The 26,166-nt window shown below is 48.6% G+C and overlaps 1 protein-coding gene across 7 annotated transcripts in view; it reads right to left on the bottom strand.

The window, feature by feature from the left end:
- MYH10 (myosin heavy chain 10) overlaps window positions 1-26,166 on the bottom strand; it is a 1,221,191-nt gene that overhangs the window by 340,805 nt on the left and 854,220 nt on the right. For all 7 annotated transcript variants that reach the window (XM_086930637.1, XM_086930640.1, XM_086930641.1 and 4 more), the window contains 2 exons: window positions 10,786-10,930; window positions 9,525-9,731 (listed from right to left, as the gene is read on the bottom strand). In XM_086930637.1, coding sequence (XP_086786763.1) covers window positions 9,525-9,731; window positions 10,786-10,930 — 352 coding nt within the window. The remainder of the gene's footprint in view (window positions 1-9,524; window positions 9,732-10,785; window positions 10,931-26,166) is intronic.

Raw genomic sequence — 26,166 nt, 5'->3', positions numbered from 1 at the left:
AGGTATAGGAGTGCAGGCTTAATTTGTATAAAATTCATCCTTTTCAGCAAAGGTTTTAAAAACATATTTCGTGGACTCGAATAATAAGAACATAGGAATAAAAAGTGAGCCAAGTCTTGCGGAGACTTATTGTCGCAGCCGCAAGCTGGCAACACTTGACCTCTATGGGCTCCACTCGGCACAGCTAGGAGCAGATGGTAGAGACCAAATCGGAATCTGCTCAGCAGGAAGCGCTCATATCTGGATATATTCCATGATAAATATGGTTCGGAGAACACACAGGTCTTTGTTAATGTGTGGCTCCTTACGCTGGACTTCTTTAACTCAATTTCTTCCCTGGCAAGTTGTCGCTTCAGTATGAAAGTGTTTTTTACAAAATTGACATCTTTCTTGGTGGTGTTCTGGGGTGTTAGGTAAAGGTCCAATCTACCCAGATCTTTACAGCAGTTTCTAATGTATTTCAACCAGGGTAACTTGAGTTGTCCTTCCCAAGTAAGGGCTTCAGCAAGGATGTTATGAGTCAGTGGTATAGATATATTGCGCCAACAGTTTAACCAGCAGAGCAAAGGGTTTGCAGCGATCTCCTAGGTACGGTGTGCCCAGTTCCTCGTGTACAGAGAAGTTAGCGGTACTCTTTGGCAAACTCATGACCTGTTTCAGAAAGTTGTTTTCAAGAGTCACCAGGGCATCTGCTGGTAAGAACCCCCACAGTTCACTTCCGTAACATGCCACCGCAACGCTTTTTGCCTGATAAAGCTTCATTATAGCGGACACTGGAGTATTACCCAATTTGCGAGCAAAATCCATTATTCCAGAGTTGGTCCTTAATATTTCGCCTTTCTTTTTGGTTATGGCAGGGCCCCATGTAAGTTTGTGGTCAAACAGTACTCCTAAATACGAAAATGTTTTTGTTAGCGGTATGTTTTCCCCATTGACTGAGAAGGGGTATCGTTTTTTGGGAGTTAATCCAACCGTCATAACAAAAGATTTGGAGTTATTGATATTCAGGCCACGTGAGGACATGAATTGATAAAAAGAATCCAATAATTTTTGGAGACCGAGTGCGGTTCTGGATAAAAGAACGGCATCGTCCGCGTACAGCAGGACCGGCACGCCTGTTTTCCCAATACGAGGGTAATCCGTGTCCGTTTTTACCAGGTGGTCTTCGAGTCCATTTATATATAAATTAAAAAGAAAAGGTGCTAAAATACAGCCCTGCCTGACTCCCCGGTTAATTTTAAAATCTCTCGTTACTTTCAAGTCTTTTGTAAAACGTACATTTGCACGGGTGTCGTTGTGTAGGTCGGCCAGAAAGTTGATCAAATTATTTTCAACGCCCATATTTTGCAGGACTTCCCATAATTTGCTCCTATCAACACAGTCAAAAGCCGAAGAAAGGTCCATAAAGGCCATATACAAAGTTCCCTCTCTTGCTTGGGTGTATTTACCACTTATTAGATATAAATTCAGACACTGTGTAGTTGTTGCATGTCCTGGTCTGAATCCATACTGTGCAGGGGTCATTATGTTGTTTTGTTTGGCCCATGCATTCAGCCTCTTTAGTAGTACCCCGCCCACTACCTTCGCAACAGAGTTTATCAGGGAGATTGGTCTGTAACAGGCCGCTTTTGTTCTGTCACCCTTTTTGTAAACAGGGACGATGGTAGATGCTCCCCAGGATTTAGGAGCCCCCACTTCGACCCCGGCGTTGATGACAGATGTGAGAATTGGTGCCCATAAGGTGATGTTAGATTTGAATAGGTCAGGTGGAAGACCATCAGGGCCCGGGGCTTTGTTACTGGAGAGACCAAGTATCCCTAGTTCAATTTATTTAGTTGAAAAATGTAGCGGACTGCTTTCAGGGAGATGAGGTGGTTTTAATGACTGTGGAGCGTCGCTCTTGAAAATAGATCCAAAGTGGGTGATCCATTCATTCTCCGGTATGACTGTACTGAGACTCTCATCATTTGGGTCGCCAAAAAGTGGCTTGTTTATTATGTTCCAGAATTTTGAGCTGTTGCCCAAAGTAGAGGGGTCGAGCAAAGATTCCCATGTTTTAATTTTAATTGACTTTTTACGTGAAGCAAGGGCGTTTTTGTAATCTGGTCGAAGGGCCTTAATAAGTGCAGAGTCTCTCGGTTTGTTTTTAAGAGCAGCTTTTAATTTACGGTTTGCTGAAGAACAGGCATGATCAAACCAACGAGGATGTTGAGCAATTGTTCCCTTAGTGGTTACCGTCAATAGTTGATCAATTCTTTTGGACACCACAGCAAAGGCGGATAAAATAGATTCTGGTGGAGCGGAATTTGTGGCACAGAGCTTAAGTTCAGGTTCACAATGTAAAGCAACGGCCTCATACAATTTGTCGCTATTTACCAGGTTCCATTTCAAGCGGCGGTTGTTGTTGACCGACTTAAGTACCCCGGTGTCCTTGATGTTTTTTTGGAGTACTAGGGGGCCGCATTGTAGTTCAAGGTGCAGAGGATTGTGATCACTATGAATGCTGTCAAGAATATCAAAGTTTAAAACCTGTTGGACAACCCCAGCAGAAAGGAGGATATGATCTATAAAAGACCCTGACTCAGATCCTTTATAGGTTGGGTTTTTGAAGGAGAAGGAGTCGTCTTTCATAGATAATGCCATAATCAAGTTCATTGTATCCATTAGGGTATTCAATTTAGTTCCACGATGGCAATGTGTGAAGTGGGGACCTGTTCTGAGTCCGCAGCCCAAGGATCCCAGAGTGGTTAAAAGAGGATTGCCGCAAATATGTGTATTAAAATCACCAAGAAGAATTTTTTCCTGTGGCAATTTTGTCCCATTTTCATTTAGGTAACTTTCAAGATTGTCAATATTGCAGTCATTCGAAATGGCGACAGAGTTGTAGAAGTTAATTAGGGTTATAGCTTTCTTCCCCCTTCTGAGGGTCAGTATCTGTATATTCCTGCTATCCAACTGCACACGATTAATCTGCATTTTAAGAGACAGACTAATAAATATTGCCAAGCCCCCCTTTGCCCTGCCACTGGGCGAAGGGGACGCGGGAACAAAAAAGCTTTGAAATCCCTCAATGAAGGTGTTGTTGTCTATTAGCCATGTTTCCTGAAAACACAGGATGGTGTAATTTTTGACAAAAACTTCCCATGACGGGTCATTGATTTTAGAGGCCAATCCTGCAATATTCCAAGACAATATTTTGATTGAATTAGGGACATTGTGCTCTAGGTTTAATGCAGGTGTTATAATAGAGAGAGGGCACAGTTCTAGGTTGTCCCTTGTCACAGGGTTCGACCTTGGAATTACAGGTGATGGTTGAAGTTGGCAAACTATAGGTGTAGGAAAACTGCCTACCTCGTCCGCTAAAGGGGCCAGGGCTTGCTTTGCTTGAGGGCTGACTGAGTGGCTTGATCTCATCGTGAAGGTGGTATTGGATGGAATGACCACTGGGGAGTTAGATGTTTTAGATGGGGTGGTCATATTTTCTACATAGCTGTTTGTCTTATCAGAAAATGAGACGGGAGACAAGTCAGATGGCAGTCAATCAACCTCATCCAATTGGTCGTGGTTGAAGAGAGCATCGTATCTGTTGGCTGTTGGAAACCCGTAGTCATTATATTGTGAGGTAGTATGGTTATAGGCTCGGTAGAAACCATGCCCTTGTCGTTCGACTATTTCTGTTGGTTGGTAGTTGTACACTTTGTTTCCCCATGGGTGAGAATATAGGTGTTGATCTAGGCCCATTGGTATGTCTAGACAGGGTGGAACAGAGGCCAGCCAAGGTTGATTATTTTGCTGTGTCCTGTAAGGCCCTTCTTGGGTATAGTTGTGTTTGGTTTTGTTCCTGTAGGTGTCTAAACGGACTGGATAAAAGTAGCTTAGTCCCATGGTTCGGATCAAGCTGTTTGTCCCAGGGCTTCTCCAATCTGCGATGAATTTTGCCGGTCCTAGATATTTAAAGGTGACCACAATGCAGTCACCCTCTGTGGATTTGAAGCGAGTACCCACCCACTCTACTCTTTTGACATGTTGGATGGTACCTATTATGTTTGGGGGGAGGGGCCTATGTGTAGAAAGCCATTGCATTACTTTGTTCCTCAGTTCCTCCCGCGTTTCCTCCCTGTTGTCATCAACTTTTGGTACCCCAATCATGACTATTGTGTAGGGGTTGGACTGTGGGGGTAGGTTAATATGTATTAATGAGCGTGTTGTAATAGGTCTGGGGGGCTGTGTTCCTGATTCTTTAAGTTGAGTGTTAACTTTAGGAGGAGCCGTGCATCTCTTGTCCTCAGATGCGCCTACGTTTGTACTAGGTAGGTGACCCTCTGCAGCCCACTCACTGTCACCCTCATCCTCATCTATTTGGGTATTTGACGTGTTGAGTATGGGTGTCATTGTAGTCACCGTGGTGGTGGGAACTGATTGTGAGTTTGGTGTTTGATCAGTTGTGGGTAGGCTTAGAGGTTGTGGTTTATTTAGCTTTCCTGTATTCTTTAATGAGTTACCTGCTTTTTTCAATGTTTTTGAGTTTTTTACATTAAGTGTTGTTGAAGATGGAACAAAGGTGGTAGGTGTATTAGTTGTTTTAAGCAATCTGAGGATACTAGAGGATATATCATTTTGAGCCCTCTCAAATTTACTCAGCGCCCTTTCTATATTATCAATCTGATGGCTAATAGGTTGTAGAAGTGTTTTGATTAGGGCTTCAATCTCTCTCATTGATGGTAAGATCGTACTACTCTTCTTATCAATGTGTCCTGTTTCCTCATTAACTAAAGAAATACCTAAGTTGAACTTAGTGTTTCCGTGTGCATCATAGACTAATGGGGAAATTGATAAGGGCCCCCCCCGTATTGGGTCAGGGAGTTTCTCAGGACTTTTCTTCTGCCACATGTCTTTAAGCGATCGCTTGGGTTTGCCTGAGAGGAGATGGATTTTCCTTTTAGAGAGTTTGATTCTAGGCTTTTTTTGCTTGGTCTTTGGAGAGTTACGTTGTTTTGGTGGTTGAGTTTCAGTTATAGCAATGGCTAATGGGGCATTCTCCACAGTGTACACTTCCAGTGCAAAAGGGGGTTCTTTTGCCTGCTAGACGTTATTTGCGCTGCTAGTTAGAATCATAAGGCTGTTATCCAGGGTGTTCGCTAATAACTCCGTGGAAGAAGAATTAGAGGGTTTTTCCTTGATATGTGATCTTGGTAGTTCCGAAAATGATTGCATTAGAAGGGACTCCTGTGATGAGGCCGTGTCCTCCATATTTTGGTCTTCTGTAGTAGTATGTGAGGACAGATCTGGGAAGCATAGATTAGGTGTCAGAGAGAGCCTCCTCTCAGTGTCCTGAATGGCATCCGCCACAACATTTATAGTTTTTTGGAGCATTTTATCTATAGCAGTAATAGTGGGCAAAGGTGTACTCACTGTTTTTAGTCTGCTGGTTGATCGTGTGGCCATCGGAGTTTTGCAAGTTTTTGTCATCTTTTATTTATTTATTTTTAGAGTTTTCTATAGCGCGAACTTGAACCGATTAGGTTATCAGAGCGCTTTACATAGCACCAGTTCCGTTACATGTTATCACAGCAGTTTACATAGAATCAGTTACGTTGCACATTTCAGGATCTTGAACCTATTAGGTTATCAAAGCGCTTTACATAAGACAGCATTCGATGTCCAGTGCCCTCCTCCGCCGTGTAGCGGGGGACCACTTCCAGCCCTCCGAAGTCGTCGAGCTGTTGGGACTAGGCTCCTGGAATTTCAGCTGCCCCTTTACAACTAATTAGTTTGAAGTCATGACAGAAATCTCAATCCCAGCATATCAATCGGTGCATTACAGGTAAAAACAGGATATAAGACCACTACGTAAGACCAAATAGAGTAAACTGTGGGCACCCCGGAATATATGAGGAAGCAGTCGGTGCGTTACAGGTAAGAAACAATTTCATAACAGGTTATAGGGCCAGTACATAGAGAAACAAATTGTTGTACATTGTAAGCATCCAAGAATATATGTTGTAGCAGTCGGTGCATTATAGGTAAGGACAGTTGCAAAAACAAGTAGATGTAGAAAGGCTGCAATAAAAGGCAGACACTATCACAAGATACAGGCAAGTAAGGAGCGCGGTAGTAGAACTTAGACTATGTGTCTGGTCTCAGCTCTTGCTCCAATAGTGAGATTGAACTAGTCCATGATGGCCGCCACTGCGAAAGAACAGTCTAAGATGGCCGCCAAGAAGGGGAATCATAGTCCTCTGTTTGTTGTTATTGCTTTGGACCTGTGTGGAGGAGATATGCCGAGGAGCCTCGTGGGCCTCTGGAGGTACCGGCAGAGATTTATGGTTTCAGTTAGTGACCCCTGCCCTTGTGAACAATGGCGGTTTAAAAATGTGAAATGAGTGGAGTAAATAAAGAACCTTATGATTATTTTCAGCTCAGTGGCGCCTTAGAGCTTAGGATGTAGTATTGCCGATATCACATTTTGCAGGGACTATTCAGGAGGTGAGGTAGGATGCGGTGAATTACTGGCAGGCTGCGTGCTAGTCCCCATGCCCGATCCTCGGTCCCCGCCAGCACCGCAAGAAGGCTGTTGGTCCGCCGGTCTGCTCCGTAGCACTGCTCCTGGAGCCCTTGCAGCAGCATGAGAGGGGGGGGGGGACCAACCGGGAGTCACGTCCGCTAGAACTCCTAGGCTGTTCACGCAGCCCGTTGTGGTTGTTGACTTCAGTCCCGGGATAGTATCCGCAGCTGTTGCTGATCGGGAGTGGGGGAGGGGTCCGGTGTTCGTCTCGCCTTCGTTTTCAATGCCGGCTGCCCTCTATGCCTCTGATGCGTAGCGGGCGGGAGACTTCCCATGCCCCCAACTATCCGCGCAGGTCCCGGTGCTGCAGCCAGTGCCCTCCGCTGCCGATGGGCAAGGGTCCGTTGTCGTTGCCTCGACCCCCGGTCCCGGTGTAGCATCTGCTTTGACTGGGGGTGGGGGGAGGGGTCCGGTGTTCGTCACGTCCTGGTCCCGGAGCCAGTGCACTCCGCTGCCGATGGGCAGGGGTACGCTGTTGTTGCCTCGACCCCCGGTCCCGGCGCAGCATCTGCTCCGACTGGGGGTGGGGTCCGGTGTTCGTCTCGCCCTGGTCCCGGTGTCGGCCGTTGATGCCTCGGGGCAGCCACCACCACCGACCCGAGCCTCCCACAGCCCTCCACGCCGATGGGGCTCCTCTGTTGTGGTGCGGACCGGACACTGCGCTGATCCGTGATCCGCAGCCCCTCTCCGCTCTCCGACGCTGCCGAGACTGCTCCGGGGCTCCCGCAGTGATCCCGGCCGGACACAACGGTGATCACCGGGTGGAAACCAGCACATCCAGTCACTCTTGATCTTCTTGTCCCAGAGACGATCGATGGCTGCTGCCAGCCGGGATATACCCGGCCAAGGGACCCCAGACACGGGGAGCTCCCTCAGGCAGCTCCTACCCGGTGGCCATCGGGCCATCTTGGAGCAGTATTTACAGCCCGTTTACTCCGGTTATAACGTAGGGTTGGCTTGTGGCTCCGGATGAACGTGCTTGGGGAGGTGGCCCGACCCGGCCACTTCAGGCCCCTGAGGGCCACAGAGGGCCCGCCCTTTGCCCGGGCTTAGCTCGGCGCTGCCCCGCGCGCTCCCGCGACGCGGGGGCTTTCCTGCTTTTATCATCCTCTTGCGCTCTCAGGAGCGCGACCCGCGTCACTGTGTACGCGCCGCCGCGAGGCCTGCCGGGATTTGTGGTCTCCCGGAGCGGCGGCGCGGAGTCCGGTGCCCTAGGACTCTTGGCGGTGGCGGCGGCGTCCCCTGGAGCCTTCTCTGCTGTTTAGCTGACTCGTGGCGGTGGCGGCAGAAAGATAAGTGATTTCCCCGCTTTGCCGGGACTTTCCTGCTTTTATCGCCCTCTTGCGCTCTCAGGAGCGCGACCCGCGTCACTGTGTACGCGCCGCCGCGAGGCCTGCCGGGATTTGTGGTCTCCCGGAGCGGCGGCGCGGAGTCCGGTGCCCTAGGACTCTTGGCGGTGGCGGCGGCGGCGGCGTCCCCTGGAGCCTTCTCTGCTGTTTAGCTGACTCGTGGCGGTGGCGGCAGAAAGATAAGTGATCCTGCTCGCTGCACCAGAGCCAAACACGATGAGAGTCAGTAACTTACATCTGTCGATGGCAGGTGTCGGAGGGCTCGAACCTGGCCTTTCTAGTGGACATCCTGCCATACCAGGAGATAAATCTCAAAAAGACTTCAACAAAAAGTCAAAAAACATCAGTCAAAAATTGAATTGGGGTAGCTCTCGCTGGATATAGGCTGACTGGCACCTATATAGGCACCGCACCCGTCACTTCCAGTAGGGACGGCACCACAAGGAGCCGAACAATGCCACGAACTAGCATGCTGGGGTACTGTTCACAAAAAATTTTGCAGGTCCAGTCTGACACCTGGGAATAATTGTTAGGTAAGGAATATTCAAGCTAGAAGGCTCTATCAGATAATGGGCTACATAACCAGATTGGCCTAGTCATTCCAACTCTCTGCCCTGAAGTAGTGGAGGGCCATAACTGTGAAACATGTGTTGGCTATTTTAATTACTAAAGACAAAAGAATATAAGAGATTAATTTGTAGCGAAAGGACACTTTTGAATACTGTCATTCACAATCAGGTAAAAGACTCAAAAAGACTGTTGGGATCTATAGAATGAGGAGGCTGCCCAGCAAAGCCTGTAGACTGAAATCTTTTATGAACTATAAGCGTGATGCACTGTGGAATGTTCTAAAAACTGTAAGCACCTGCCCCTCCACAGACACACAAAAAAATGTTTGAAAAACATTTGAAATAGAAGGTCCACTTGAGAATGAATGCGACTATGAGAGAATACTAAGATACTACTGATCACTGCTCTCCATCAACCTAAAGTTTGATAGTTAGGGTAACTGTCTTGTTGGATTTGGGCATGGGCAGGGACAATGGGTTTATCGCACTTAGATCTTAAAAATCCCATTTAATAAATGTATTCTTTAACTGTATGAGGCTGGGTTGTTTCTGTACATAGCTAAGCTTAAGGTGCTATTAAGGAAAGGAAAGCCCTACACATTGGCCTAGAATGTACCCTAGCACATGTTTGACAGAATTCCCAAATTTGTAAAGATTGAATAAGTGTCATCTTTGATGGCTGCATTGAATGCAATGGCTAATGTTCAATGTATCACATGGAACCAGCCATCTTTTTGCTAAGGCACCACTGCTTAATAGTTGACATTTGGCTGTCTGAGCAGAGAGGGTCAATCGGCCACATAAGCTGCATCTTCATGCAGTTTTTAACAGATCAAATTATTAAGAACAGACTCCAGGGCTCTTACACTTTGCAAACCAGTTTACATTTTTCAACAAATGGCTAGTTTACAGATTCAGAGGTTACAGTTAGTGCTATGACCCTGCTCATTGAATGAGGCACATCCAAACTACATTTTCCAATCCTCAACATGCAGGTCTGCAATCTCACAAAAAGAATGAATGCCAGAAGGCACCTCTGACCTGAAGTTTGTTGGTTTTCTCTGCAAGCTCCATCTTCAAGCGATCTGCCTCTGTGAGTTTCGTATGTAGCTCCTGCGTCTGGGCCTCCAGCTTCTTCCTCCTATGCTCGGATTCAGCTTTTACCTGTTGCAAGACTTTCACCTCACTGGCCAGCTCCTTGTTGTCTCCCTCCAGACTCTGTTTGTTTTTCTCCAGGTTAATTTTAAACTGTTTGACAGAAGAGGTAAACAGAGGTTTTAGTGATGTGTGTTCAATGAGCATCCATAGATACCAGAATGTTATGCAATAGCCACAAGGGGGCAATTTGTCTTTCGGGTTTGGGTGGTGGGGGAGGGTCCGCACTACGTCAATTAATCAAACTATAACAGGTTTTTGCAATCAAAGCTTTAGCTCTTTACATAGTAAAATCGTAATCCCTTCACACCTAGGAAACACATTTCATTTTAATAATTCCTCCTATCTCGCCCATCACTAAGCACAGGTTTACTTATATCACTCACACCTGCCTGCTATACATTTTGGCACTTTAAAAATTATGCATTATGTGGCCAGTTTGGATTAATTAAATCCTTTGAGCATCAGCATGCCACCCAACTTTGCTATTGCACAGCACTGGACTGATTATTTTTGTCAGGTATATTTTAAAACAATTTTAAGGGGCTTGGCGGTCAAACGTATAACACACGTTCTGCAATACCCATAAGGTTAGAATGGAACCGACTCGTTTAATTAATTATGAGTTAGTGTGATATTTAAAGCATTTAATAGTTAAATGATGAGTTAAAACCCTAACTGTAGGTTAATTTTGGCAGGTCAAACCTGCCGAAATTTAACGGGAAAATCATATGGTATTTACCTACATGTGGATTTTGATGCATTGAGCACTAAAATCTGCATGTTATTCCCCACCAACTCGTAATAGGTGGTATAGCACCCGAAAAAGAACATACCTTGTGGTATTGTTATTTATCAGGTGCGATAAATAACACATATATTCTATATCAGGGGCTAAGTAAGCCGCTCAGAAAAACTTTAGGACAACATATTGGTTCAGTCTTCTATTTTTACAATCCATGGGTGTGCCATCAGGCAAAGCTGTGTCAAGAGCAAATACATTCCACAGTATTCAACTTTAGTGCATCATACATACCCTCGAAGTCAACTAAAGAGCTTAGAAAGAATGAGCTCCAGTGAGAAACCATTACGAGCTGAACCACCTTTCTTTAACCCCCTTACTACGGCTTTTAGCTTCCAAACATACCCTTTTGGCTTGCTCTAGCTGTTCCGCAAGCTCCTCTAATGCAGTAGCCTGTCGTTGTCTCATCTCTTGGATCTGGGCTTCGTGGTTCTTTGTTTCTTCTTCAATATTCTTTTTAAGCTCGGCCACTTCCTGTTCTCGTTTTGTCCTATGAAAGGATTCATCTCAATTTAGTCCTTATAGTCAACACGATGGAACTTGACTTTCTCATAATTTCTCTTTTTAGATTTATTCAGACAAAATACAAAAGCATGAAAGATACTATGTAACATATATGCACTCAGTCATAACTATAATTTTGCCTTTTTGAGTCCTGGAATCCTTCGAAGTTGTAACATACTTACATATGTCATCTCTTACGAAAATTGGGCAAGAACCCCTTTAAATGAATTCCAATCATTGTAAAGAGAGCCATCCTAAAACTCCAATAGTGTTTAACCTAAGAAACTCTGCTTTCTTGTGGGCAAATAAGGAGCAACATTCAAACTGATGCTCCACTGCTGCTCTGCGAGAATCATACCTGCTAAAAAAGGAAAATCTTACCCTGTACCCATCTGTTTGCAGAGTGTAGTGCAGTATATTCACCTGCTCTGCAGACTTCTGCCTCGACGTTTCCAGCTATTTTTCGTGCAAACAACTTTCAAATTACAAAAGCTGTTGTGACGCTTCCATTAGTCCCCAAGGACTCATCTTCAATAATGTTCTTTTGGCTAGATACTCTATCGTGCCACAAATTCTATACCTTAGAATATCCCCAAAGCGTCAGACTGGATCCAAAGAAATGTTATAGCAGTGCTCTCTTGCACCCCTAGGTTGCATCATGCAGCTGAGTCATGGCTTCATGCCACCAAGGAAGTGACAGGCAAGAGCTGCATATAAGCTTTATACATGAATGTTTCTTGTATCTTCTTTTTCTGCACCCTTAGACATGGATCATGAAAATTTGTTAGTAACAGTATGCTGGCTATTACTTTGGACCTTGTCAGATGTGAAAAAGAGAGTGATCCACAGAAAGGGGAGGCAGAAGGGCAGTGAGGAATATGTGGTTAGAGCATCCATGAGAAAGAGCACTATCGAAGGCAAGTAACTTCTTCTGATGGATATTTATATCTGAAGATTCTTCACCTTATAACATACACAGAAACAGTATCTCCCCAGATAGAGGGCCTTTAGAGTGGACTTAAACCAAAAAGTCTTTAGAATCAAGCAAGCAACGCGTCCTTCCCCTCGGACTTGGCTATCAAGGCAGTAATGCTTTGTTAACATATGTGCCCATGTCGCAGCCTGACAGATATCAAGTACAGGGCCTTGTGCCATTGGCCCTGGTGGAATTGGTCCACAGACCTTCCAGGGGGTCCTCCTAAGCCAGCACATAGCATACCTTAATGTCGAGGATTTCCACCTTGACAGGGTCCTCCTCAGCCCAGCTTTCCCTTTCTTTGCTCCAGAGAACCCCACAAAAGTTGACTGCCCATGTAAAAAGTTAAAACCCTTTACAACTGATGGAGCCTCTCCTTAAAGTGGTGAGGGGGAGCAAAGAACGCATGTAGAATGTGACTGCCCAATGTGAAAAGAGTCAAGACTTTTGTTAAGAAAGCTACCTGAGTCTTTAGCCCCAATTTGTATGGAAAAAACATGATGTAGGGTCTGCAAATCACACAAGTGATGGGCTGATGTAATGGCAAAAGGGAAGACAGCCTTCAAGGGCAAAGCCACCAAAAACAGCTATGCATATGCTCAGAAGGCATACACATGAGGAATTTCAAGACACAGTTATGGTCCCACTATGGCATAACAAATGTCTTGGGAATGAATATGTAGGTCAAACCTTTAAAAAACTCATCTCATTAGGTCATTTAAATAAGGACAGTTGGTCTGGCAAATGTAGAAAGGCCAAAATTGACAAGTAAGCTTTTACAGTGCCCAATGCAAAGCATTAATGGGCTAAAGACCCTATAACATAAGGAATTCCAACAGCTTCACCAGTAAGGGTCAGTGTCCAGGCCACCACATAGGTTACAAGTGCCCGCACATGTGATTTCATAGACAGGGTCTGGCAGCAAGAATGACATTACCACCACAGGCAGCAGACTGAAAAAGTTAATTGCCACCACACAATTCTCTTGACATAGGTGGGTAAGTTGCATAGATTTGCTTGAAGCACCCAGCCCTCCTGCTGAGACGGGAGATCCTCCCAAGGTGGACAGATGCTCATGATCATTAATTCTGTGTACCACACTTCCCTAGCCTAATCGGAGCCGCCATTATGCCTTGGGCCCAGACATTCTTGAACTTCTTCAGAACATAATACAGGAGAGGCAGTGGCGAGAATGAATATAAGAGCCCAGTGTTCCATTCTAGCCAGAATGCATTTGAAGAATCTCCAGGACACAAACTAGTCATCACTGGGCATTCTTGATGGTGGCGAAAACATCTAGCCAGAGTTCTTCCCACTGGTGGAAGACACCCTGTGCTACATTGGTATGCAACCACCACTCATGATCTACCTGATGACACCTGCTCAGTTTGTCTACTCTGGCAGGAGATTGGGAATCAGAAAGATGCCCTGTCACTGCAGTCACATACTGAGACGCAAAGCCTCCTGGCACAGAACTCAGGAGCTCATTCTGCCCTGCTTTTTGCAGTACCAGATGGCAGTGGTATTGTCCGTAAGAAATGGTGAATAGTTCAAGTAGGTTGATGTGGAGCTACGCCTTCACTGGAGACCGGAGTCCTCTGATCCTATTCCTCCCAACATGACCCCACCAACCCAGTAGTGATGCATCCCTCATCACTGCCAGCTCTACGTGGGTAAGGGAGAGTGGCCCGCCACATGGCAAATTATGATTGGCCAGCCACAACTGCACATCTTGAGCCATCTCCTTCAATACCTGGATGATTGCAGCCTTGACACTCGATTTACTGGGACTTCAAGTTCTAATAAAGGCTTTGAATATGCACATAGCATAGCTTACAAGGAGGACGCAGAAGGTTAGGAGGCCACAAAGCCTCAGAGCCACCTTCACCTGAATTGAGCCAGAAATATTAGGGTTAAAGCCCGAATGTCCAGGAGTTGATGTTGTTGCTGAAAACCCTTGAACGCAATAAATGGAAGACGAAGTGGAATCCAGTGGGATTTCAGCTAATTTATAGTAAATTCCAAAGAGGACAAGAGTTATGCTGTTTTCCGGAGGTGGTTCATGACTGACTGTAGCGAGCCTGCCTTCTGTAACCAGTCGTCATGGTATGGGAATACAGGAACTTCAGACCTCCAAACGTGTAGCAAATACCATCATCTTTTTTGTGAACACTGGAGGGACACTGGCGAGGCCGGAGTGGAGTATGGCAAACTGAAAATGCCCACCTTGCAATGCAGGAAGCCGCCTACATGAAAATACAAGTCCAAGGACGCCATCCAGTCTCCTGGGTCAACAGCAAAACAGATCTGAATTTCTTATTTCATAGGGAAGCGTTCAGGAGTCAGAGGTCATAGATAGGATTGAGGTCCTTGTGCCTTTTTTTTTTTTGTTTAAATCTTTTTATTGAGTTTCTGAAAAGACAAACATAGGACAGTACAGACGTACGAGCGAGCGCCCCTTAATTGGCGTCTACCTCTCCCCTCCAGTGGGGCGAGTCTCACTGATGTTGCATAGAATGTGTCCTTGAATGCTAGTGAGGGCCCAGGGGGGTGAGCAATATCCTCAAACAGTCCCATTAACAATCAACAGTCCCTCTCCCTCCCCTTCTCCACCCTTATCCCACCCACGTTCCCCCTTCCCGGTGTGATAAGTACGCTGTTGCTGGACATGTCAAGGCCTGTAGAAAGTGCGTTGTTCAAGTGGGAGATCCGGGTTCCTTCCTGAAATCATCCGGTAGCCGGAGCACCCTGAGATATTTTGGGCATGTGATCTCTGTGAATTCCTCTGACAGGAGAGAGACCAGGGGCTGCCATGTGTCGAGGAACGAGTCACGTGTCTGGGTGAGGGAGGCTTGTATCTTTTCCATACCCATGATATACCACAGTCGATGGAGCCATCCCGTATGAGTAGGCTTCCTCGGAGTGCCCCAAAGATACAGGATGTTTTGGGTGGCCGCCCCCATCGCCAGCCCCATCTGCCTCCCTCTGATCGATTTGAGAGGGAATGTGATGGCGTTGGGGAGACCGAGAAGCGTGTACGCTGGAAATCGGGGAATCTCCGTTTCAAAGTGTTTATCAAAGTCCTTTAGCACCTCTTCCCAATACCCCTGGACCTCCGTGCACTCCCATAGTATATGAGTGAGTGTCCCCTGTTGGCCACAACCCCTCCAACACCTAGGGTCCCTACGTGGATTGCCCTGATGCAGTCGTGATGGTGTAAGATGCCAGTAGTATGCTATTTTCACCGCAGCTTCTTTGCTGGCTACATTGCGGGCGGTATGGTGGGTCCTGAAATATATGTCCTACCATTCCTTGTCTGTGAAGGAGCGTCCCAGTTCTCGTTCCCATCGGGTCTGACCCGCCGACCGCGTGGGGGGGGGGGGGGGTGGGCTGAGCATCGTGTAGAGGTCTGAGGTCTGTGATCGCATGTTTGTCTGTTGTTTTTGTGTGTAACCACTTCTCGTAGTTTGTTAGGTGTCTGTTTACGTGGGGCAGCACTTCTTTCTCCATGAGCCAGTGTCTGATCTGAAAGTATTGAAAACAATGGATCTGTGGGAGTGTGTAGTATTCCTGTAGGGTGTACATCTGCATGAAGCCCGCGGGGTAAAAGGTTGTCAGCTGCTCTGCACTCTGACTCTAAGCCACTGTGGAAACGACCCGGGGGCCATTCCTGGAGGGAAGGCCGGATTCTCGAACAGAGGGGACATCGGGGACGGAAATGTGGTGAGGCATCTCGAGACCGCCACCTTGTCCCACACCTGCATCACTGTTCTCGTGATTGGCGATTTCCTAAGATACGAAGGCCTGTCCTTTCGCCTCAGGAACGGGACCTTCCATAGGGACATCTGACCCATAGCCCGATCTTGAAATAACCACCGCTTCTCCGATTCGGGTCTGCTCAATTCTAAAAGGCAGCGAAGCTGCGTTGCGTGGAAGTAACGGAGCAGGTCAGGAACCCCAAGGCCGCCCTCCGACGTAGCCCGCGTGTTCAGATCCCTGCGCAGTCGCGGGCGCTTGCCGGCCCATACAAATTGTGTGATGCAGTCCTGCAATTGCTTGAGCATGCCTATTGGAGGAGTTACCGGAATGGTCTGAAACAAGTATAAGACCTTCGGCAAAAGAGTCATTTTTACTGCAGCCACACGCCCCAACCATGAGAGTGGTTGGCGACGCCACTCCGCCAGGGCAGCTAGCAAAGCCGTGCAATTTTGTTCAACCGTTTGGGTCGTGTTCGGGGTCAGGGAAATGCCCAGGTAGGGCAATGACATCTGAGTCTGAAGACCTCCGTATTGCCGTTGGCTACGCATCGCAGCTTTTGCATTGGGCCCCAGGGGCAAGATTAGTGATTTTTCAACATTAATTTTGAACCCCGATATTCTCCCGAAGTCCTCCATTTCCGAGAGGAAGGCTGGCACCTATGTCGAGGGGTCTACTAGAGCTGCCAGGACGTCGTCTGCGTAGAGACTTATGGTCTGCGGTTCCCCGCCAAACCGAACGCCTGCAATGGACCGGTTGTCTCGGACCCGTTGTGCCAGTGGTTCGATGTACAAAGCAAATAACAGGGGCGATCGAGGACACCCCTGTCTGGTGCCCCTCCGGATGTCTAGTGGCTTTGAGCGTACCCCATTGACACTGATCGTGGCCTGCGGGGCGGCGTAGCAGCTAACGACCCATGTGCGAAACCGGTCTCCAATCCCGAACCACGCCAGGACGGCGTATAGGTATCCCCAGTCCACTCTGTCAAACGCCTTTTCGGCATCTACTGACAGGAGGACTGCGTCAGAGTCGTTGTAGTGGGCTTTATCAATGACATGAAGCAGGCGCTTGGTGTTGTCTGCGCACTGTCTGCTCGGGATAAATCCTGCTTGGTCCGGTTCAATGATACCCGGCAAACATGGGCCCAGTCGCGCCGCCAACACGCCTGTAAAGAGCTTCAGGTCGAGGTTAAGTAGTGAGATGGGTCTATAAGCTTTGCATTGGGATGGGTCCTTGCCCGGCTTGGGGATGACCAGGATGTCAGCCTCCAACATGTCTTGGGAGATGGAGCCCCTGCCCTGGAAGGAGTTAAATAGTCTGGTTAATACCGGCGCAATTAGGGGGCAGAATACCTTACAAAAGCTCGCTGAGAAGCCGTCCGGGGCCTTTAGGGGCTTGAGGCGTGCGATCGCGGAGATGACCTCATCAATTCTGATGGGCACGTCGAGGGAGGCCCTAGTGGGTTCGTCAAGGGGCGTCATCTCCGTTTCATTGAGATAAGATTCAGCCGTAATTTGTCCGTCAGGTGGTTCCGCCGTGTACAGAGAGGCATAGAACTCCCGGAAGGCCTCCGCGATTTGGTCGTCCTCACGGGCGACTTTCCCGTCCTGGGTGTGGATGGAGGGAACCTTCGCTCGCAGGGTCTTTGCTTTGAGGCAGCTCGCCAGCAAGCGCCCCGTTTTATCGCCGCCTACATAGTAAGTGTGGCATAATCTCAGGGCTGCATATTCCGCCCTGTCCAGATCTAAGCCTGCGAGTTGGGCCCTGACTGCCTTGAGCTGGCGCCATATCCTGGGAGCCCCGGTTCGGCTATGAGCTTGTTCTAGCTCGAGCACTTGTTTGGACAGAGACTGCCGTTTATCCCTCCATTCCTTGGCTTCCGCCGCAGCTATAGCAATTAGTTCCCCCCTCACCACCGCTTTAAGTGCCCCCCCATACCGCTGTCAGGGAGACTTCGGGGTATCGTTCGTCTGTAGGTATTCTGTGATGCGATCCTGGAGTCGTTGCGTCACCCCCTTGTGTTGCAGGAGTGCGTCATTAAGACGCCATCTACCCTTCCGCTGTGTGACCCTAGGGGGTCGCATGTGTAGCATGAGCGCATCGTGATCAGATAGTGCTGCTGGGAGTACCTCCACATCATCCACCAGGGGGGTTATAGCAGTGTTACCGAAAAAGTGGTCAATTTGTGCGTAGGTGTGATGTACATGAGAGTAAAAAGTGAATCCTGGGGTGGTGGGATGGTGTTTCCGCCACAGGTCCACGAATCCCCTGTCCGACAACCATTGGCCCCCCTCCGATGAGATTGTCCCGGCAAACCCCTGGAGATGGCCTGACCTGTCTATAATGGGGTCCATTACAAGGTTTGTGTCTCCGCCCACTAGCACTGCCTTCGTATTAGGCTGCAGAGCATCTGCCAGGGCCCCTTTAAGAAATGGTTCCTGTTTGGAGTTCGGAGCGTAAAGGGAGCCCACCACCATCTCCATCCCACCGATACGAATGTTGTAGGCTAAGAACCTCCCTTTAATTTCGGCCACCCTGTCCCCAACTGTCCCCTTGAAGTGACGTGCCACCAGTAGGATCACCCCCGCCTTTTTCTCTAGAGTTGAGGAATAGAGTTGGAATGGTAAAGCCTTTGAGCGCATTCTGTGCCAGTCTTTGGAGAGCAAATGAGTTTCTTGGAGCGGGCAAATTTCTGCACCTGAGTTTTCTAAGTAGGATAGGACAGCCCTGCGTTTAACAGGGTTGTTAAGCCCCTTTACATTCAAGGTGAGAACCTTCAACGCAGAGGTCGCCATATTTGGGATATGTTAGGATTGCACAGCATGCTCAGTATGCCAGAGGCCTGCCAGTCCCCTGGGTCTGAGCATTCTGACGCTAGTGTACCACACCGAAGGGTCCTGTTCCCCCCCCACCCCCACCCCAATCCCAACTTCCCCAACTTCCCTTTCCCCAACTTACTTCCCCCTTCGTAGTCTGAAGTCCCCCAACTCCCACACCCACCCCGCCACCCTCCCCTGAACTGTCCCTCATAACTTTTCCCATAGTCTCGGGCCTATCGGGACAGAGTCCAGGTCCGTAGACCTTGTGCCTTTTTGAGACTAGGAAATGACAGGAACAAAAACCTCCACCTTTCTCAGTTTGGTTCCCTCTCGAAGGCACCCTTGAAGAGCAACAGGTCTCCCTCCCGTAGCAGGACGAATAGAGGCTCCGTTGAAGGATACTGGATTGGATAAGAGAGGAAAGGTGGGGCTTAGCCTGTTCGAACTACTGTAAGACCCACCTTTTGGATGCAATAGATCATCAACCCAGAAGAAAGTTATGAATCTCGCACCTGCACTCTCCACAAGTTGAGCAGGAGCTGCTAAGCAAAAATTAAAGCAGTTTATTGGACGTACCAGGAAAGAGGAGTCAGAGGACTGGTTTCCCTACTGGTTCGCACTTTGATGCTAGATTTGTGGTTGTACCCTGAAGGAACTGACCTGCCACCTGGAAGGTGGCCCATGCCAATACACCAGACCTCTGGAAAAGCCCCGACATTTCCAGAATTGGTATGGAATTTGTTTGGCATGGCCCCTGACCTTCTGGCCAGGATACTGCTCTCCTGGCACGCAGCTCCACAGTGAGTGTCTCAGCCCTCTGCACCCTCCGCTGATCACGGCTCGGGCCTGCGCATCGCTCTGCCAAGCTTTTAGCCTGCTTCTCCTCAGCCTCTTTGTTGCCTTCTCGCTTCCTGTCCATTTTCCTCCTTAAATTTCCTTTATTTCTCCTTACTCTCACTTATTCTCTTTTTCACTTTTCATTTTTGCCTCCTTTCCCACCGCAGCGCTCCCCCTTCCACGTGTTCCCGTTCCCGCTCCCGTCTCCCATCTGACCCACCTTCCTCCCGACCCCTACTTAATGGCGGCCACTGCGCGCCTCAGAAGCTCCGGACTCACTGCACTTATGACGACCGAACCACTGCCGCCCGTACCCTACACAAATGGATCACGGACTGCGCCAACACCAATGCCCCACTCAAGAAAATCTCTAACCCCCATGCCAAGAAAGCCTGCTGGCTCTCCACCGAAATCCGAGAATATAGATAAATCTGCAGATGCCTCGAAAAGCTATAAAGAAACTCCAAAACCACAGCAGACTTCGCAGCTTCGAAGCTACAACCACCACCCCCCACAAACTCATCAGATACTCAAGGAAGAAAGTGTGAGAAGGTGGCCTGATATATAGTGCTCACTATTCTAGTGATCACTGTGTATCATACCAAACGACCCTTATTGATGATTGGTTGTAAGTCAACCTTATAGACCAGCTATCCTAGTAGCGTGGACAAAAGCAGTCTTTAGGCTAAACTCTAGAGGGCGTGTTAAGCCAGCTGTTTTACCATCACATATACCCCTTGAACACCAAGTGAAAGGACACCACACAAGTTGTTATAAAAATAAATAATATTTATTAATAACAAGTCTACCCTGAACTCTTAAGAAAATACTTCAAGTTGCACAATTAACTCAAATGCCCGAGGGGCACGAAAAACCATATACACTAGAAGTGGAATGCGAAATATTAGCAGGTAAGTAACAAGATCCAGAGGCTTCAGGATCGCTAGGACTACCCTACTGAACTCTAAGGTTAGGAGCAGGAGGCCTAGGGAGATCGGGTGCAGAGTGTGCACTCTCACGCGGGATGCGGGACAAAGTCTATGGAGGCTAGTATTTCTAAAGTTACTGTTTCCGGACGAATCCGACTAGGTAGATTTAAAACGAAAAAGGATCTGGACACTTGGATAGTGAACCTGCGTTGGAGCACCGAAATGCTCGGGTTACCTAGCCCAGGGGCCGCGGCTGCATAGGGTTCAAAAGACGTCGGGAATCCTCGTTGTAGTCTATGGAGCCTGACAGAAGAAGTTGCTGGCAGGCTATCAGTGAAGATGTTCGGTGTGATCCAAGTCTGGATCAGTGATGGAGACGACCTGAAAGCAGAGGGGACTCAGTTCTTAATCACTAGCCAGTGATTGTGTGGGCACCAGGAGGGCACCGGATGAGGTCACGCGATCAGGTTAGTGGGCGACGCTGGACTCTGCAGTCACACGGGCAAGGAGGCGTTGTCGGCGACCAGGCTGGAGGTGCCAGCTGTCCCACGAGCGTGTCTGCTGTCGGCGATGTTGGAACCAGGATTAGAGCACCAAACCTTGGCAAAGGCAAGCCCACGCGGTGGAGTCAAGATGGCGTCTGGAGGGGACCAGGAGGGTCCGGGGTGCTCCTCTTTTGGAAGGGAGCAAGGGCCAGTCTGGAGCAACCAGACCAGCGGTGAAAACGTTGTGGTACGGCGTCAGGAGGGTCACTGGCCAACGGGCAAGTGACCGGACAACGTGGCAAGCAGCAGAAGAGCCGAAGGGCCCCACGCAGATCTCGTGGATGCTGGGGGCTGGGCGTCTGTGCTGGAGCTGCTCTAGGTTGGGGCTTCTCAAACCCCAGTGCACTCACTCGAGGATCCCTCGGCGGTCGTGCTGGTTAAGCGTCGTGCAGGTTTTGAAGATGGCCGGTCCCTCAGGTCTCGTCACACCCACGAATCTCAGCTGGGCTGATGATGCAGGTAGAGGTCAGAGATGCCAGGGAATCCGGGTCTCATCGAGCTGGTCAGTCTTGATCAGGAAGATGGACGTGCAGCAAACCGCGATGCTTAGGTGGTGCCTGCGGGTGCAGGGTGGCTACTCCTTAGCCACAAGGGAGAGTCTTCAGAGAAAGTCAAGAGTTCCTTTCGTGGAAAGTAGTTCAAGATTCAAGATTATCTAATTTGGAAAGGGGGCCCGCTCCTACCTTTATCCTAAGAAAAGGGGCTGGCACGCGACTAGGTCCTGCCCATGGGTGGGACCAGGAGGGGGGTGGTTACACCCCTCTCCCTTGTCCGGACATTCCCCAGCTCAGGGGTTGGGGTGCCCCTGGAACTGGTTTGAGCCGGCATATGCATAGTGAGCACCGGGGTGCCACTTGCAGTCACCTTCCTCTCAGCCCTGCCTACCTGGGATACACAAAACCCTGTCTGGGATGGTGCTAGCACCGCCCCTGACAGGAAACCCTTTGACCGAGCTCTCCTCGCTGGAAGGACTCCCAGCAGCAGGAGGTCAGACTTGTGTCTGTGGTGGCAGCATCCATTTTGTGATGCTGAAGCTTGAGTTAACTTTATCCGGGGTTCACAGTTACATACATGTCGTGTCTCTCTAGAAGGGTGGAATGCTAACCCCGTCGCCAGAATTGGCGAGGGGTTAGTATTCCAATTCGTATGACACCTTACTCGACATGCTTTGATAAAGCGATACCAAAGTTAGCAAATAACCGCGAGGATTATAATGCACTTAAGAGTATATGGTACGCTTTATCATGGAACAGCTATTAGGTCTTGGTTCCGCAAGCTGCAGACGGGCTCAGATCATGCCAGAGCACCATCTCACATAATTCCAAGCACTCTGCCTTCAGGATTGTTAAGGCCTGCCATAGGAGTGACTGATAGGAATCTATGTGTCCATTTTAGGGTTAGATATAGGAATACTATATCTAAAGCAAAGGGTGTTTACACCACCTTGCCCCAGCTGTCGTGCAGCCAGTTGTGTCAGATTTGAGTGGCCAGCCAGGGGTGGCATAATACATGCTGCAGCCCCTGGTAGGCCCTGGGTACACCTATGCCCTGGATACCTAAGGTATGCTGTACAGGGACTGATAAGGTGGCCCAGTACCAATTGGTAAATGCACCTAAGGTACATGTGTGTCAATTTAGAGAGAGAACAGCTAGGCTGTGGGTCTGATAAGCAGGCCCACAGCCAGGGAAAGTCGTAAACCAGTGAAGCAAAAAGCAAAAATCGGGGGTGACCATAGGATTGCAGACCCCACTCTCCTACATAAACCCCCCCCCCCCCCCCAAACTTAGGGACATTAAACTAACCTTGACCAGGTGAGTCTTCTTGTTCTAAGTGGAAGTACCGTGAGAGACCATCTGCATTACCATGGTCAGTCCCTGGGCGGTGCTCCACAGTAAAGTCCATCCCCTGTAGGGAAATGGACCACCTAAGAAGTTTGGGGTTTTCGCCCTTCATCTGATTTAGCCATAAGAGGGGCTTATGGTCGGTCTGAATCTTGAAGTGAGTGCCAAACAAGTATGGTCTCAGCTTCTTCAGGGCCCAAACCACAGCAAAGGCCTCCCTCTCTATAGCTGACCAACGTTTCTCTCTAGGAGTCAGCCTTCTACTTATAAAAGCAATGGGCTGGTCATGACCGTCAATATTCAGTTGAGAAAGAACAGCTCCCACACCCAACTCAGAAGCATCTGTTTGGACAATGAATGGCTTGGAGTAGTCTGGACTCTTGAGAATAGGTGCAGTGCACATGGCCTGCTTTAGGTCATCAAATGCCTTTTGACAGCTAACTGTCCACTGAACTTTCTTTGGCATTTTCTTACTTGTCAGGTCATTAAGTGGAGTCACAATAGTTCCATAATTTCTGACAAATTTCCTATAGTAACCAGACAGGCCCAAGAAAGCTCTGACCTGTGTCTGGGTGGTTGGAGGAGCCCAGTCCATTATGGCCTGTATCTTGCTCTCCAAAGGTTGAACTGGCCTCCACCTACAAGGTGGCCCAAGTATACAACTTGACTCTGCCCTATCTGGCACTTGGTAGCCTTGATAGTGAGGCCTGCCTTTTGCAGGGCCTCTAAAACTTTCCTCAGGTGGATCAGGTGATCCTCCCAGGTGGAGCTAAAGACAGCAATATCATCAAGATATGCTGCACAGAAGTCATCCAGCCCAGAGAGAACTTGGTTCACCAACCTTTGAAAAGTGGCAGGTGCATTCTTCAAACTAAAGGGCATCACCACAAACTAGTAATGACCTCCTGGGGTAGAAAATGCTGTCTTGGCCTTGGCATCCTCAGCTAACCTGATTTGCCAATAACCAGCTGTCAGGTCAAATGTACTCAAGAACTTGGCAGAAGCCAATCTGTCAATGAGTTCATCTGCTCTTGGTATTGGATGGGCATCTGTCTTAGTGACAGCATTGAGACCCCTGTAGTCTACACAAAACCTCATCTCTCTCTTACCATCTTGGGTGTGAGGTTTAGGCACTAGAACTACAGGACTAGCCCAAGGGCTCTCTGAGGGTTCAATGACTCCCAATTCCAACATCTTTTGTACTTCTTGTTTTATACAGTCCCTTACGTGGTCAGGTTGAATGTAGATTTTACTCTTTATAGGCAGACTGTCACCAGTGTCCACCTCATGGGTGCACCAGTTTGTCTGACTGGGTGTCAGAGAGAACATTTGTCTAAAGGATTGAAGAACCTGTTTACAATCCTCTTGCTGATGCTCAGAGAGGCTGTCAGAAAAGACTACACCATCTACTGACCCATCATCAGGGTTCTGAGTGAGCAGGTCTGGGAGAGGGTCACTCTCTTCCTCCTGTCCCTCATCTGTAGCCATGAGCAAGCCCATGTCTTCCCTGTTGACAAATGCCTTGAGCCTGTTCACATGAAGTACTCTGTGAGGGCTCCTGGGAGTTCCAAGGTCCACCAGGTAGGTGACCTCTCCCTTTTGCTCAATAATGGTATGGGGTCCAGACCACTTGTCTTGGAGAGCTGCTGGGGCCACTGGCTCCAACACCCACACCTTCTGTCCTGGGTGATACACAGTCAGGACAGCCTTTTGGTCATGCCAAGCTTTTTGAAGTTCCTGGCTGGCCTCAAGGTTTTTAGATGCCTTCTCCATGTACTCTGCCATCCTGGAGCGGAGACCAAGTACATAGTCCACTATGTCCTGTTTAGGCTTTTTGAGAGGTAACTCCCATCCTTCCTTCTCAAGACACAGGGGTCCTCTTACAGGATGCCCAAAGAGAAGTTCAAAAGGGCTGTAACCAACCCCCTTCTGTGGGACCTCTCTGTAAGCAAACAGAAGGCAGGGTAAAAGGATGTCCCATCTTCGCCTAAGCTTTTCAGGTAACCCTTTTATCATCCCTTTTAGGGTCTTGTAGAACCTTTCAACAAGCCCATTGCATTGTGGATGATAGGGGGCGGTGAACTTGTAGTTGACACCACACTCCTTCCACATAGCAGTCAAGTATCCTGACATGAAGTTTGCACCTCTGTCAGAGACAACCTCCTTAGGAAACCCCACTCTGGAGAAAACTCCAAGTAGGGCCCTGGCCACAACAGGAGCTGTAGTGGTCCTAAGGGGAATAGCTTCTGATACCTGGTGGCATGATCCACTACCACCAGTATAAATCTGTGCCCAGATGCTGTTGGGGGGTCCATTGGTCCAACAATGTCAATCCCCAATCTTTCAAAGGGTACCCCCACCACAGGTAGTGGTATAAGGCGGGCCTTTGTGTTGCCACCTGATTAGCCACTGGCTTGACAGGTGACACATGAGCGACAAAACTCTTTAGTGTCCTCAGACATATGAGGCCAGTGAAAGTGTGGGGCAAGCCTGTCCCAAGTCTTGTTCTGGCCTAAGTGACCTGCAAGGGGAATTTCATGGGCCAAGGTGAGAAGGAAACCTCTCAGAGACAAGGGGATGACCAGCCTCCTGGTAGCACCAGGCTTGGGGTCTCTTGCCTCAGAGTAAAGGAGTCCATCTTCCCAATAGACTTTATGGGCACCTGTGGCATTCCCTGCAGCCTCAGCAGCAGCTTGCTGTCTGAGGGTTTCAAGAGATGAACAGTCTAACTGTGCTTGTCTCAAGTCTGCCCTGGAAGGTCCCCCTGTCCCAAGAAACTCAACCTGTTCAGGCTCAAGTTCTTCTAGGACAGTTCCTTCTGGGGTCTTTGGGTCAGTCTCCTGTGAGAGCTGATCCTCTCCTTGAGGCAAGGGGGAAGGCACTGCCTTAACCCTACTGTTCTTACTCTTGGTTAGTGTCTGGTCCATTGTTCCAGGATCCAGCACTAGTTCAGCTGGGCATTTCTTGGCCTGTGACCTAGTCACAGCAAGGACATGTGCTGACAAACCTAACATTTCCACATGAGTCCTATACTCCACGTCAGACCATAGGGAGGATTCCAAATCATTGCCCAAAAGACAGTCCACTGGGAGGTCTGAACTAACAACAACCCTTTTGAGGCCATTTACCCCTCCCCAGGAGAAATTAACAAGTGCCATACTATGGGTGGTAGTGACATTGCTAGCATTGGTCACTAGGTAGTCTGAACCTAGTATTACTTGATCAGGGTCCACAAAGTTTGGTGTCACCATGGTGACACTGGCACAAGTGTCCCTGTAGGCCTGAGACAATTTTTCCATTGATCAAAGGCGTTTGCCTGTACTTGCCCAGAGTACTGGGACTTATTGTAGGGGTCAAATCCATGTCCCCAGTACAAACAAGAACAGCCTGGGTAGGTACTTTGACTAGGGCAGAGCCTGCCTCAGATACCAATGTCAACCCCACTATAGCCTTAGGGCAGGGGTATTCAAACTGTGGGGCGCGACCCCCAGGGGGGCCGTGGAGCGATGCAAAGGGGG

Source organism: Lissotriton vulgaris, chromosome 7 (genome assembly GCF_964263255.1).
Source record: "Lissotriton vulgaris chromosome 7, aLisVul1.2, whole genome shotgun sequence".
In the NCBI taxonomy this organism is placed as follows: domain Eukaryota; kingdom Metazoa; phylum Chordata; class Amphibia; order Caudata; family Salamandridae; genus Lissotriton; species Lissotriton vulgaris.
This window is presented reverse-complemented; position numbering and strand designations above follow the sequence as displayed.